Genomic DNA, 14,803 nt, shown 5'->3' with positions numbered 1-14,803 from the left:
ACTGTATGGAGTGCTTTGCTATGGCACCACACCATATTAACAATACTCTAAAACTCCAATGCTCATCCTGAACTATGTTCAAACTCCCACTACCGCCAACTCCACACCAACAACACTGAGATGATCCATCAAACACAGAGGCATACAGAGGAAAAGCCATATACAAGCACTTTCAATGAGGAACAGAGCGCAGCATACGACACTATTATGTCTGCTACCAAAAACAACTCAATCCCAAACAGAATTTTCTTCCTAGAAGGACCCAGAGGAACAGAGATTTACTTCTACAAAACACTCCTAAACATTTTCCGAGCTGAAGGAAACACCAACAGGAATTGCCACTAACCTACTGTAAGGTGGCTGAACTTATTTCAATCTGTTCAACTTAGTGCCACCATGAACTGAGACCTCAACTCCCAGCGTTAAGGAAAAACTCCTTAAGGAAAACTCACCAGTGGCACATCTATTATGGACAGCTACAGCCATAATATGGGATGAGGCCACTGTGGCATTAGGAATTGCTTTAACCAGCAACAGAATACTACAGGAAATAATGACAAGCACTAAACCACTGGGAAGCAAACTTCAGTCTTGTGGCTAACAAGAAAGACATGATCCTAAGGAGACATATTCAGTAACTGTCTACTAAAGTTGGGAAACGGAGACAGTCCCCAATATGACCACTGATATCTTGGGAGAAAACTTATACAAGACAGACTCCCACATATTTGCAAAAAAGGCCATTCTGTGTCCAGATGTGGACACTGATGTGTACTACCTAAATGACAATGTACACAGGCACTTGGAGGGAACAGTGACAACTTAAAAAAAAACATGTAAAGAGATCATAAAACAATGAAACCTGCACCGCAATTCCCAAAATACAACTGAAATCCAAGCCACCCTCTATAGGTCAGTTTGTCTAATGCAAAGCAACAGGCAAATCCAGACATGTAAAAAAATTACAATGATAATGTAACTCCAACAAGAACTAACACAATCCTCCCCCCACCTCAAAAAAACACAACCAAGCAAAGGAAGCTAACACACAAACACCAAAATCCCAACAGGACAACATATGGAACGAAGTCCAAGCCTCTTGCCCTGGGAAGATGACCATCCCATCCCGCCAATGCTTCCACATAACAAAATACATACACCCAACATCACAATATACTACCTTCAACTACCATTAGCTAGCACCTGTTGTATTACATCCACAACAGACTTTACTGCTAGTATACAACTACAAACCATAAAGTGGTAAGAGTGGTATACCAAGATAGAATACAAATCTTTTAAGCAAACAACAGCTACAGGTTTTTGTGATCCAATTGTGGTTATGCTGGAGGGCATATCTTAGCCCCAAGGGTGCCAAGGAATTTTATATGGACAAAGAAGAGTTGTGGTGCTCCTCATAGCACACAGATGTCCCCTGAGGCCCTGGCAATGTCACGGGTGTCTATGGTGTGACCACTCATTTCCTAGGAGATATGGGGGAGAGGGAGGTAGTCGAACATACGTATGTGTACTTGTGTGAACTGATCTCTCTGCTACCAGCTAGTGCTGGATTAGCTGGGCATCTCCAATTTGGTACCATGAGCCTCAAGTGATGCCTTGCTGGGTAAGTCCCTGAAGTTTGTTCATTTTGGATGATGCCCTTTATTTCAGATTATTATTATGCATGCATTATGTGCAGAAGGTACTTTGTGGGGAGAATTGTGGCAGGAAGGGGGGAAAGCACCTATTGCCCGTGGCTTTGTAAGTACATATACATACCATTTTTTAAAGTATAAATTCTGGAGAGACATATTATCAACAAAGCATTGCACTTTTAATTGCATGAAACTGCACACATTATTCCATGATTTATCCACCCCAATCTTATTTATGTGGAGAGGAAATCGCAGGAGCATCATTTGACAGTGTTGTTAATAAAAGACCGTTCTCCTTGTTAGTGACATCTTTTCTTTTTTTTAAAAAAAGCAACCCCCCCCCAAAAGGCATTCAACTGGAACTCTCTTATTCTAGCTTCCACAAGAGGGTGCTGTCATACTAGCCAAAGGAAACGATTTCAAGACAGCAGTATGAAACAGCAATTTTAAAGAATCATATATCTTCTTTAATTATGATAGGTAAATTGCATGCTATGATCTGCTCTATAAAACAGAATTCTTTGACGATAAGAATGTTTCATTTACTCTCCTCGTTCCATAATTGTTCAGTTCTGTTCTGTGGTTTTCTTTGGAGATGGGCAGCAGTAGTTCTAATGCTGGTCAGTTCTAATGCTGTCACTCTGTGGGTGCTTGAGCAATTCAATTTAAACTCTAACTTGTTGGCCTCTGCTTTTGGCATGTCCATGTGCTAAGTGGAACACTGAATGGATGGCCACTCTCTTTTGTTTATCCCCAGTCCTGTTTTCTGTTTATCCCCTGGACTGGTATTCTGATAAAACCACTTCTGAACAAGTATTTAACTGAGTTACGGTTAAATACCAGCAGGTTTGACTCATGTCCTGTTCATTAGCCTTGAGAGGGGAGATTACATCTGTTGAGCTGTCTGGATTCATCCCAATGAATTTGGCTGTGTCTGATTTGCATGGCTTCCTCATGAAACCTGTCCTACCCCTCCCTCTTATTTGCTGCCTCTGTCCCAACTTTAAATGACACAGAGTTTTAAAAGGACAAATGGATTGTGAGAATTTTGAACTTAGCCTTTCTATTTAGGTACCCACGTGTGCCTTTGATGCCTGGTCATGAACCCTTCATGATCACTTCTTGAGTAGATGTTGCGGGTGGTGCATGTAAAAATACAAAGATTTATCCATTTAAAGAACACATCTGGCTATGCAGGTACAAAATAAGGACAAACAGCAAAAGGTTCCATGCCTTATACTTATTGATCAATGCAGTGATCTAAATAATCCTGAGTTTGTGGTATAGTGCCTGTTCTATGCAATCTGGCTATATTAAAGAGTCACTTCTTCACCCAACCAGACTTTTAAAATAATGCCTATGTGAGTGTTTGGCTGTTTCCTGTACCTGGACTCATAATGATTGGATGGGTGTAATTTTAACTTGTTCAGACCATTTATAGAAAATTACAGTCTCTGATAAATCCAGGTCCTGAATCAAAAGCCCTCAATCAAGTAGAAAGATGATCTGATCTTTCATTCCCACTGATCTCAGACATCTCATCTGGTCTGGTGGGGGTTTACTGTTGTGGGTGGAGGAGCCCTATAGTGCCATCCTAAGCAGAGTTACATCTTTCTTAGCCCACTAGTATAAATGGAATTAAGAGAGTGCAACCATACTTAGGGTGTAACTTATAGCTTCAGTCTAGGCATGTGCACTCACCTTCTGGTCCAGACCGCCTTGGCTTTGTAGGAAGCTGCCCCGACCCGAGGTGGCTTCAGGAGACACCACCTTGGTTGCCTTGGAGATCTCCGAGACAGTGCTTCGGAGGCCAGGGCCACCATGGCGAGAAGAGCAGGGGCAGTGGCAGCAGTGCACTGGCCGGTGGCCACACGCTACAGCAGTACGAGAGCAGGGGTGGCAGTAGTGTCCCAGCTGGCGCCCGCACACTAGAGCAAAGACTAGCCACCAGGTGAGCCTGCCATGCGGGGGGGCGAGGGAACAGAGGGGGTGGGCAGGCAGGTTCTCATTGTCCTCCTCCTCTGGGAGGGAGGGGCATCCCTGGCCTGCCTTTCCTTGGATCTGAGGCGCCTTGGAGCACCCCAAAACATATGTTGGAATGACTGTCTCAGACCTGTCTGGCCATGGGGTTTGTTGCCTTGGACCGCCTTGGGCCAATTTGTCTCTGAGACAACCATGCCTCGGAGGTTTTTGGGCCAAGCCAAGCTGAGGTGCACATCCCTAGTTCAGTCTCTAGTTTTAGTGGCGAAAACAAAATGCAAGACTAGTGCTATAATTAAAGTCGTGCGGAATGGCCCTGAATATTGGGCTATAAAATAAGATCCTCCCCATCCTTTTGGCATCTGGATCCCCCTGGGGCCATCCACCACCCCAGCTTTACATCTGTTGATAGTGCCGGCAATGGATGAATGAGGAACATGGGTCTAGTAGGAACTGTTATGCCTGCCATCTTGTCAATGTTTAAACTGTGGTTATTGTACTGTATTTATCCTCAAGACTGTAATCTTGCTGTCCTATACTTTTATGTTTTTATTCTGTCGTGGCGTTACAGAAATTTAATGAATGAATGAATATATAAATGGTAGACTACAATATTATTTGTGACATTGAACTGGAAAAATACATTTATAGAGATTCAACATTATGACAGCAAATTCAGTCCCTATTTATTTGTCACATACGTATACAATTTGGATTTTTAAATCAAGATTTGAGGTATCAGGGTTGTCTTTGCTATGCAGTCTTGGCAAAGGATAAAACAGACATAATGTTATTTGTGACTGGGAACTTTCATGAGACTGCTGATTGATCAGTATGTGTGTTATGGCTACCACTGAGATATGGCCAAAAACAGGCTCCCCGTGATGACAATCTCTATTTGGACTTGTAACAGCTGAAAGATTTACCACTGGGGAGCCACATTATACTGCAGATTCCACTTTTCTTGTTTCTGGCAGCCCTATGGATCAGGCAGGGAATTCACAATGAACTGAATGGAAGTAAATTATGGGGTGGATTTTAGCATATCTTTGGGATGACCTGGAGGCATCTTTGCAGTGTATTCCCAGTGGTTAGGGAGCTTCTGAAACCATAGCACAAGACTGACAATCAGCGAGAAACTCAATTTTGGGAGAGGGTGTAGTTCTAGCATTTGACTAAAACTCTATCGTTTAACCATAGAGTTTTGACTGAAGGATGATTGAATGCTAGAATGTCATTGCATTATGATACTGGTGATCCCTCCCTCCCATTTTTCTCCCACCATCCAGCTGAACAGTCATCAAAAGGGACAACTGGGACCAGGAGGTTTCCCATTGACAGCAGAAACTATACAAGCCTGACTGCCTCTCCTGTTAGGACCCCCTGCAATGTCTTCATTCTACTGGTTGTGGCGTTTTGGTGGTGCCTGGTCCTCGGCTTGCCTGGTTTAGTGCAACAAGGGCAAGGATCTTTTCCATTGTGGCCCCAACCTGGTGAATGCTTTGTCTGAGGAGACTCACGCCCCACAGGTCTTGTCAGCATTCTGTAGGGCTTGTAAGACATAGCTATTCCATCAGGCCTTCCAGTAATGTCATTTTGGTGGACTCTACCATCAATGCCACTGATTTTAATGACAAAAGTGTTAGTTTGCTGCTGAGTTTTGGGATTTTATCAAAATTATGGTGTTATTATTATTACTGTACTGCTATGTTGTTAGTTGCCCCAAGCCCCATTTTAGGGGACTGGTGGGATAAAAATTTAATAAAATAAAATATATCCCATATATATCCATTGGCAAGTAGGACAATGGATAAAAAAGAATAATATGTTAACATATGTTTGTAAAGGCATACATCATACCAAATATGCTACCATGTGGAATTTTTTTTTCTTATTTTGGGCAGCAAGGTACCCTTCAAACAGCATGCAGGAGCATAACCTCTCAATACAAATGATTATGTAAAATATAAAGAACCTTTTAAAAGGTCAGTGAATACAAAAAGACAACAGCTCTGCAAGCAAGGGTAAACACAAATGAATTCCTACTCATAAGCAGAACAGCAATTATTTGTGAATGGCACAGACATTCACTATCCAAAGCCAGACTGCATTTAAAACAACAATCACCCTTTGTTTCTGTTTGGTGTGGCAGTTTAACAAACCTTGACTTAAAATCACCCTTCTAAAAAACCACCAGGTTTGTTATTTTGAAAAGGCTTCTTTTTTGCCTACATACTCGCTCAAAACATGCCCTATCAAAACCCAAGGTGGCCACAAAGAAAGGGTTACGCGTTGCCTTTAGCAGAGGGGATTTCAGCTGGCGCCACTCTCTTGTTCTTCCACATAACAAACCCAACTTCCTAGAATTTGATATTCTGCTCCACAGTCAAACCGATCCAGACCTCTTTCTCCTTTGCTTCTAGCCATAATATCTCTGCATCAAAAGGAAATTTAATAGGCTACACAGAATGCTCCTTTTTGTGTGCACAAAATAAGAACAAACCAAAATAACCAACCACTTCTGTTTCAGCATATGCTGCTAGTTCGTGTTTCTTTTAAATTTAGATGCTGCTGTCACATCTGCTTTACACCTTTCCATTTTCTGTATGGTCGCCAGGTCCCCCTTGGCCACCGGTGAGGAATGAAAGAATAGGGTTGCTTGATACAGGTGGGAAACTCCTGGAGACTTGGTGGTGTTGGTGGAGGACCCTGGTTAGGACAGGAGCCTCAGCAGGGTACAATGGCATAAAATCCACCCTCCAGAGCATCCATTTTCTCCAAGGGAACTGATGTCTCTAATCTAGAGCTATAATGGCAAGGGATCCAGGTCTTGCCTGGAGGCTGGCATGTCTAATTTTCTGTTCACATTTCACTTGTGTTCTTCTCCAGCTCTCTGAAAGTCCAGTGAGAAGAAAGGCTGGGTTCTGCTGAACGTTCTACAAAGCATGTACATTCAGGTACTACAGCAGTGTTTAGATGACTAATCTGCAGCTCTTACAACCTCTGGTCTTGTCTATGTTTTCTCAAGAGTCGCCTGACACCAACAGGACTGGCTGTCTGGTGTGTGTGCTTTTCTAAGCTAGGGTTAGAATTCAGTCACATCAACAGAAAGCAAATGTGTTATTGCAAAGACTTACCATTCTGTGCATTGCAGCATGCCCAGAGCAGAACAGTGTAGCCCAGCACGTGGAACATCATCGCCGTGTTTCCAGAGGGCGCTAGCCCTTTCCACAGTAGCTGCAACCTGCTTTTTCTCTTGCCGTCTTGCTGGGTATGCTTTGCTCGACTGACTGTTCCAGCCGCTGACCCTGCCTTAGCTTTTCTTCTCCATTCAGTCACTTCCCCCTAAAACTCTTGCAACATACAGAGTGAGACCTCTCTTTCTGGTCAGAGAATTATGCAAACTTGGTGAGGGGAAAAAAGAAACCTCCCCTAATTTCTCAACCGGTTCTGCCCTTCCTGCTGTGTCTGTGCCCACTCCACATGCGTGAGTAATCTCAGCTGGCAACCCCAAACATGCGATTAATGCAAAGACATATTAGCAAGGATCTCGAATTTTCATGCTCTGTTCTTCGGGGGGGGGGGGGGGGGGAGAACCCATGGGACTATAGCTGTATTTTGCATTTTCTGCTCTCAAGTAACAGCTCAGCAGCATTTTAGGGCTTGCCCATGTTTCGCCAGTTTCTAGAGCTTGGTAAAGTTTTTACCAGTCCCTGTGCTGAAACCCTTTAGCAGCAGTTTGATCTGAAGATATTAGCAGACCATAATGCTTGCTTAGGCTTTGAATAGCTTCTCTTCTTGATTTCTGCACAGAATATGCCTGCTGAAAGCACAGAAGCAGGTCACGAGTCCCCCCTCCTAGATAAAAATGTTAACTCTCAGCCTATTGAGTGGGGAGCACACAGACTCTGTTATGCTATAAGCATATGCACATTGTGCGGCCAGGAGGAGCTTTCTATCAAGAGGCACACAGATAGTTCTGGTACCAGATTTTAAAGCAAAGTATATGCAGAGTATCGTGGGTACTTTGACCTTATGGGAAACAAATGCTGCACATACTCAGAGGCATCAGATCTTTCCCCATAAAAACAGAACATAGAAACCTTATTTAGCTCTACTCCCACTGCTCAGCCATGGTCTTTTAAGACACTGTATGAAGGATATTAATGACGTGGTCCCCTTTTGGAGGGCAAAATAGGTTTGCAGATTGTCCCAATGCACCAGGTGCAGTTATTAGGATCCTTATACAATTCAGAAATAGTATATTCAAGAAGCAGGGCATTCAGCCCACAGAACTGCATGTATCTTGAAACTGCTACTGTCTAGTGCCTTTTGTATAATTCTTATGGTTAAAAAGGCACTGTTCCTTTAAGTATTAGACAGGGCTAGTATGCTGTGGTGTGTGTATAAACATCAGACTTTCGAGATATGTGTGGATTCCTGTAAACTATGAAAGCAATAGGCCTGAGACCTTTTGTACTTTCATGTACAAATACACAAGAATTCAAGTTGGCTCAGTGCACCAGTACTTTGGGTGCCAGTTGGCTTCAGAAGAAGCAGTTCCTAAGATGCAGAGAGTCTCCAGCAGGGCTTTTATCAGAATATTCTGAGGTGGGGGCAGTTGCTGAGGCCTAGATAAGATTGCCAGGTCCCCCTGGTCACTGGAAGGGTAGGGGGAGTAGGGTTGTCAGATCCAGTTTGGGAACATCCTGGAGAATTGAGGACAGAGCCTGGGGAGGACAAGGACCTTAGTGGTTTACTGTGTTATTGAGTCCACCCCTCCAAAGCATCTATTTTCTCCAGAGGAGCTGATCTCTGTAGTATGGAGATGAGTCATAATTCCAGGGGATCCCCAGTACTCACCTGGAGGCTGAAATCTCTAGGCCTGGATCTTCCAATGAGAACTACTTCCTACCACCTGATTGCTTGCTTGTAAGTCAACCCACCACTCAGATTCCTGGCCACACACACTGCCCAGTCCTGCTGAGGGAAAGACATGAAGGGAGTGAATGGCAGCAACATTACCAGCAGCATTTTCTCCAGCAAAACCCAGCACTTAGCACAGTTGGGCTGGAAAATGACCAAGTGGTTGGAGGAAAGACAGAACCTAGGGATGCCATTCCCCAGGTGGGACCTGGGGTCCACCCCCCCCCCCACACACACACACCAGTTTTACTGCTCATATCCTGGTGACAGAGGTCTGATCCCCTGGAGAAAACATCCCTTTTGGAGGATGGACTCCATAACACTATACACCATTGAGGTCCCTCTCCGCCCCAAATCCCACTCATTCCTGTCTCCACCCTTGATATTTCCAGGTATTTCCCAACCCAAAGCTGGCAACCCTAATAGAACCATCCCTGGCCTTCAGCCACCATGTGAGAGGCAGTGTGTGCTGGGTCATTTGAAAAGTAGTTTTTGTTTTACTTTGGCTTACACACACACACACACACACACACACACACAACTCCTGCACCGGTAACTCATGTGGCAACTAGTTGTGCAAAGTTCACTTTAAAAGTAGTTCTGAAAGTTTTAATATCACAATTAAAAACAGTCAGACTGGAAAATCATTGGAATAGCTATTTCCATTGGTTTGAATGGAAAGTACATTTCCGCCTGTAAATTCCCATCTCCGTGGCTTAAATGGGATGAAATTCTTATATAAGTGATATTGAAATCAACTGCCATGTGTGATCACTTTTTATTTATTTTTATTTATTTTATTTATTTAGATTTATATACCGCCCTCCCCAAAGGCTCAGGGCGGTTTACATTAAAACTAGTCAACGATACATGAAACAGTCTTCGTTAAAACATTATCTTGTTCCCTTGAGATTTTTAATTGATTGGTGCAAATAGTGGGTCTTTTACTAAAGAATGGTAGAACATGGGAACAAGAGGAGCTGAACCATACTCCTCCTCCCCTCCCCTTGACCATGCTGTGTTCTGGTACTTCAGACATATTTGTTTCTCATTCTGGAAGCAAATAGTGCTGTAGAAAGGGCAGGAACTCAAATGATGTTTCTGTTTAGAACTTTACCCTTACTTTTTTTTACCATTAATTTGCTTTCCAATGGCACCCTACCCTACCTCCTTGCTGTACTGGGCTTTGGACATTGCAGACCAGATGCGCTCTCAGAAACTTATCCCAGGGATCCCCATTCCTCTTAGGCTTTTAAAACCACTAAGAGGAGACTGGGGATCAAATTGGGCTTTATCAACTGAGGAGAGGGCAGAAGCCTTACAAAGTCTTTGACAGGAAGGGAAGCAGAGATAAATATTTGAGTTGAAATGTCTTTCTTTCTTTCTTTCTTTCTTTCTTTCTTTCTTTCTTTCTTTCTTTCTTTCTTTCTTTCTTTCTTTCTTTCTTTCTTCAACATCCAGCTTGACATTCCAGCTGGCTATGTGGTGGTCAGCTGCTTCGGGTTTTTTTTTATATTACAACCTGCTGAAGTGAAGTTTTCAGCTATTCCTGGCATGAGGATTAACTGGGGAAGTCTTTTCTCGGAATTGAAAAGCAAACATTCTCTCTACAGTGTTTGTGAACCAAATATTGCAACATAACAAGAAGGCAGAAGTATCAGACGCTGGAAAGGGAAACAAAAGCAGATTTTGCACACCCACTCCCCACATCAGAGGTAACAATGAGGAAGTTAATTCCTATGCAATTGCATTTTTTTCCTGGTTACTGGTAGTGACTTCAGTTCCAATAATATTTTTAAAATCTGAGAAATATCTCAATTAGAAATAATAAAAATTGAACAACTTAGGTATTTATGCAGCTGCAGAGTTAACAGTAGGGTTTGAACCTGTTGTTTATATATTTAAAAACTCTCTATCAAACTTCATAAGCAGCTTTTACTTTGTAAAGTGTTGCTAAGTCACAGTCAACATATGGTGATCCTGCAGTGTTTTCTAGGCAAGAGACTAACAAAGGTGGTTTGCCATTACCTTTAGTGACCCTGAGATTCCTTGGTGGTCTCCCATCCAAAAACTAACCAGGGAATGGATGTGTTACAGGATGTTAATTTCAACTGATGATTGAGAGAAATTCCTTAATAGAGAGGGCTTCAGCAGTGGAATCAATTACCTAGAAGGATGATGATTTCTCCCTTGCTGGAAATCTTCAAGCAGAGGTTGGATAGCTACCCGTCAAGAATGCTCTTTAAGTGACCTGCATTGAGCAAGAGGTTAGGTTGGTGGTGGAAAGTGCCATCAAGCTACCAAAAGGTCTTTCAAGGCAAGACATGAACAGCAGTGGTTTACTATTGCTTTCCTCTGCATAGCAATCTTAGAGTTCCTTAGTCTTCCATTCAAGTAGTAACCAGCCCCACCCTACTCAGCTTCTGAGATCTGATGAAATTGGCTAGCTGGGGCCATTCAGGTCAAGGTGAGGGTTAGACTAGATCAGGGGCAGTTAAACTGCGGCCCTCCAGATGTCCATGGACTACAATTCCCATTAGCCCTTGCCAGTGTTCGACTACCCCTGGACTAGATGGTCTATAAAAGGCCTTCCCACTCTAGGATGGAAGTTCCATGTCTTCTCAAACAATAAGACATTATCTTCTTGTTTTCCTGTTTAGTTGCATCTTGTTTTGAGGAACATAATTAAATCTCTTTCTTTTTTTGGAAACTTATTTGTACCTGAACAAGTCAGTAATACTGTAGATGCAATGGCACATGATATCCAATATCTTGTTTGACCTGGAATATTTTTGCCTAGAATTGTTGGACTTCAAACTTACTTCTAAAGAATACAAAAGAACATCAAGGCAGCAGCAATTTCTTTATGGCTGGGCCCATAAAAGCCAATGTTTTCTTTCCAACTGACATCAGTACTGGATTCTACAGATGAAATATGCCAATAGCACAGTAAACAAAAATGGGAATACATGATGTGCTACATTTCCTGTTGTGCTCTTTGCACATTTGGAAATCTGAAAACTGGTGAAACACCCTGGGTGCCCTGGGTTAATATAATAAACCATGATGTGTTTGTCCTTTATAAAAATGCTGAGTCATTCCTTAATCTCCTTATAGGACTATTCATCACCACATCCTGAGTTAGACTACCACAGTTCAGTTGTGCCTGTTGCTCAAAGCAAGCCCTTGGATTACCTGTATATTTAATGTTTTGAAACCTCCGGCTAGAACAGCTACAATTTAATGCCCTTTGGGAGACTCGTAGGGATATTTTCAGAGGTTATACGAACAAGTAAAATCCATTTTTTCCAGAAGAGCTCCAGATTGTACAAATATTTCATCATCCCTGTTCTTTTTTGGCCAAACATTGATCCATTGCTGAATTTTGCACTAGACACTTTATAGTCACATCACAGTATGTATAAAACTGCATATAAATCCAGACACTTGCACTTCTGCCCCACCAAAATGCAGTTTCCATAAGCAAGGACTGATTGAGTCACACCAATCTCCTGGCACAGCACAGCTGGTTAAGAGATGGGCCAAGCCTGACATGTTCCTTCCACTCCCTTTCCTGTCTCTTTCCTCTCCCTTCAATTTTGAAGATTGACTAAGGCCAATGTCTACAGAATCGTGTTTACATCACAAATAATAATAATAGAGGGAACATAGGCTGTGACCTACACAACTACATTGCTACTGAACAGTGTAAGAACGTGCCAGACTAGGTAGTTCCTAAACCACTTAACGTATCATATTAAAAGCATATGCTTTGTTTCAGCTCTGTCTGAGAACTTTGTTTTCTGTAGTCCAAGCCCAATTCTTTGAATGTCCCATCCCCATTTCCCCAAGAATCCATGCCTTTAAAGGCTGCTTGTCCTTTTTGTCAACATTTAATTTTTAAAAATCCCTGCCAACGTCTTCACCTTTAGCGATACAAGTTGTGTGTTCCACATGCCTTTCCGATAGACCTACTAGTCCAATTTAAACAACAACAAAAAGTAAAATGTTTAAAAGATGAAAAACTGAAATGGTACACCAATGGGGGGAAGAGTAGGGCAGAAGGCATAGAGTGGGAGGACTGATCTCAATGTGCTGGTGAAAGACTGGCATCCCAGGGTGGGAAAAGGCAGGAACAAAAACTCTGATAGAATCTTTATGCTTCTGAATTAATTTCAGCTTGGGGGTGAAGAAAGGAACATAAGCACTCTTTAAAATCCTGGAGAAACAGCTAATGGAATGTGAACTGAACACCGAAGGATCATAAATCAATGCAGGAGGGGGGAGAACCTGATGTACATCTGCTTGAAATGCAGGGTGAAATGCAGAAGGGGGAAAAACACCCCAATGGGAATGCACTGTGAAGGAAACCAGTCCAGAAAAGTCCTTTGAGAGAAACTCAGCTGAAGCATGCGCCATCTGAAAAAGTCAAAAGTCTGGTCATCTAAATCATCCAATGAGTCACCCTCCTCCATCAAGGCAGAATGTCTATTATTCTTCCCCTTTTGCAAAGATTTGCCTAACCAGGGGACTTTAGCAGCCCAAGATAAGATAGCAGGGTGCTGGTAATTATTTTCCTTACTCTTCTTGATTGTTGTATTTCTGGGTCTTCTTCATTGTTTTTCCATACTTTCCTAAACCATCTTGGATCAGACTGGAGAAAGAATGGAGAAATGAAGAAGAAAACATGGAAGGACAACAAATGGTAAATTGCAATGTGAGCAAGTTCCATGAAAAACCCAAAACATTGGAAAACTTGCACGTGAACAGATTAGAGCTCAAAAGGAAAAGGAGAATTTTACATAGGGATGGAAGGACAATCGAGCTTGCAAGTCTGCTTACAATCCATTATGATCAACTGATCAGAAAATATTAAGTATGCAAATGACTTTTTCAAAAACATTTTATAACTATGTTTATTACTATCCAGTGCCATTCTAAATATATTGACTGTTATATACCACTGAACACAATGGCGCATTCCCTACTGGGCATGGCATTGCTGCCAGTCTTGATTTAATGTACAGTCCAGTCCTGAGCATAACTGTAACCTTCTGTTCATTGACTTCAATGCATTCAGAAGGGAGTAACTCTGTTTAACAATGTACTATATGTCTTCTTAGAACTCACCCCAGTCTGGAATCAAACTAGAGGTGTGCATTTGGATCAACCCAAGCTGAAAATATACTTGGAAAATACCTCATCAGCATGTTTTGAGTATATTTTGGCTTTCCAAATGTATCCAGGTTTGCTCAGGTAAGTCAACAAAAAAATCCTGACAATATCTCAGATATATTCAGGAAGTAGATCCAAAAACAGTGGAGAGAGAGCTCCCACCTCTCAGCTGTGTATTGGGCATCTATTACAGTCTTTTTTAATGTTTTTAAAAGGACTGCAGAAGACAGCCCAAGGGGGTGCCAGGGGGAGCTGACTCTTCCCATCAGATCAGTTTGGAACTAGTTTTTTGTGCAACCTGGTTTGAACCAGGCTGCAGGAGAAGCCAATCCTCTCCAAACCTGCTGGTCTGTGTGCGGTTGGGAGAGATCCGCTGCATGAAGATCCTTGGACCAGCTTCTTCTGCAGCACAATTTTAACTGTGCTGCAAGAGAAGGCAAGCCAACTTCAGGACTGGGCTGGGTTTTTTCCTAGTATTTTGTTTCTCAGGTCTATTGGACCCCAAAATACCATACCACTAATAAACAAACAAACAAACAAACAAATAAACAAACAAACAAACAAACAAACAGGTCCAACAGAACTAAACTGAAAAATACCAATAGAAAAAAGCACACCCAGGAGGGGCATTATCCTCTGGGGAGGACTATTATGAGCCAGGTGGGATAACAGGGGCTCAGGAGATACCTGGTACCATTAGATCACTTCAGAGCCTGTAGATCTTGAGATCTCCATTGAAAGGCATGCCCTTGAACCCTCTGCTCTAGATGATACTATCAACTTCCTAGAAGCGTACCTTGCCTGCCTAAAGCCGTTTAGACCACTGGTTTAGAGCAGTGGTCCCCAACCTTTTTATCACCGGGGACCACTCAACGCTTGACAATTTTACTGAGGCCCGGTGGGGGGGGGTAGTTTACTCCTCTACTCTCAACCACTGCCCTAACACTCTCTGATCACTATGGTAATGTTTAAACATCCCTTCAAAATAAGATACAGACATGCCACAACAATGAACATAAGGAACATTTTATTTTCATGGAAATTTTAACTCATGACAATGACAAATC

General features: G+C 42.4%; 1 protein-coding gene and 1 long non-coding RNA gene across 3 annotated transcripts in view; one reads left to right on the top strand and one right to left on the bottom strand.

The window, feature by feature from the left end:
• CFH (complement factor H) overlaps positions 1 to 7,008 on the bottom strand; it is a 70,475-nt gene extending 63,467 nt beyond the window's left edge. For both annotated transcript variants that reach the window (XM_077332712.1, XM_077332713.1), the window contains exon 1: positions 6,773 to 7,008. In XM_077332712.1, the coding sequence (XP_077188827.1) occupies positions 6,773 to 6,833 (61 nt within the window). In that variant the 5' untranslated portion in view covers positions 6,834 to 7,008. The remainder of the gene's footprint in view (positions 1 to 6,772) is intronic.
• Positions 7,009 to 7,087: 79 nt separating this feature from the next.
• Positions 7,088 to 11,753, top strand: LOC143835310 (uncharacterized). The gene is made up of 3 exons (XR_013230084.1): positions 7,088 to 7,122; positions 10,175 to 10,276; positions 11,362 to 11,753. It is a non-coding gene; the product is annotated as an uncharacterized LOC143835310 (long non-coding RNA).
• The last annotated feature ends 3,050 nt before the right edge of the window (positions 11,754 to 14,803 follow it).

The sequence above is a fragment of the Paroedura picta genome, chromosome 4 (genome assembly GCF_049243985.1).
Source record: "Paroedura picta isolate Pp20150507F chromosome 4, Ppicta_v3.0, whole genome shotgun sequence".
In the NCBI taxonomy this organism is placed as follows: Eukaryota; Metazoa; Chordata; class Lepidosauria; order Squamata; family Gekkonidae; genus Paroedura; species Paroedura picta.
The sequence above is the reverse complement of the archived record's forward strand: the minus strand, read 5'-3'. Positions and strand labels throughout refer to the sequence as shown.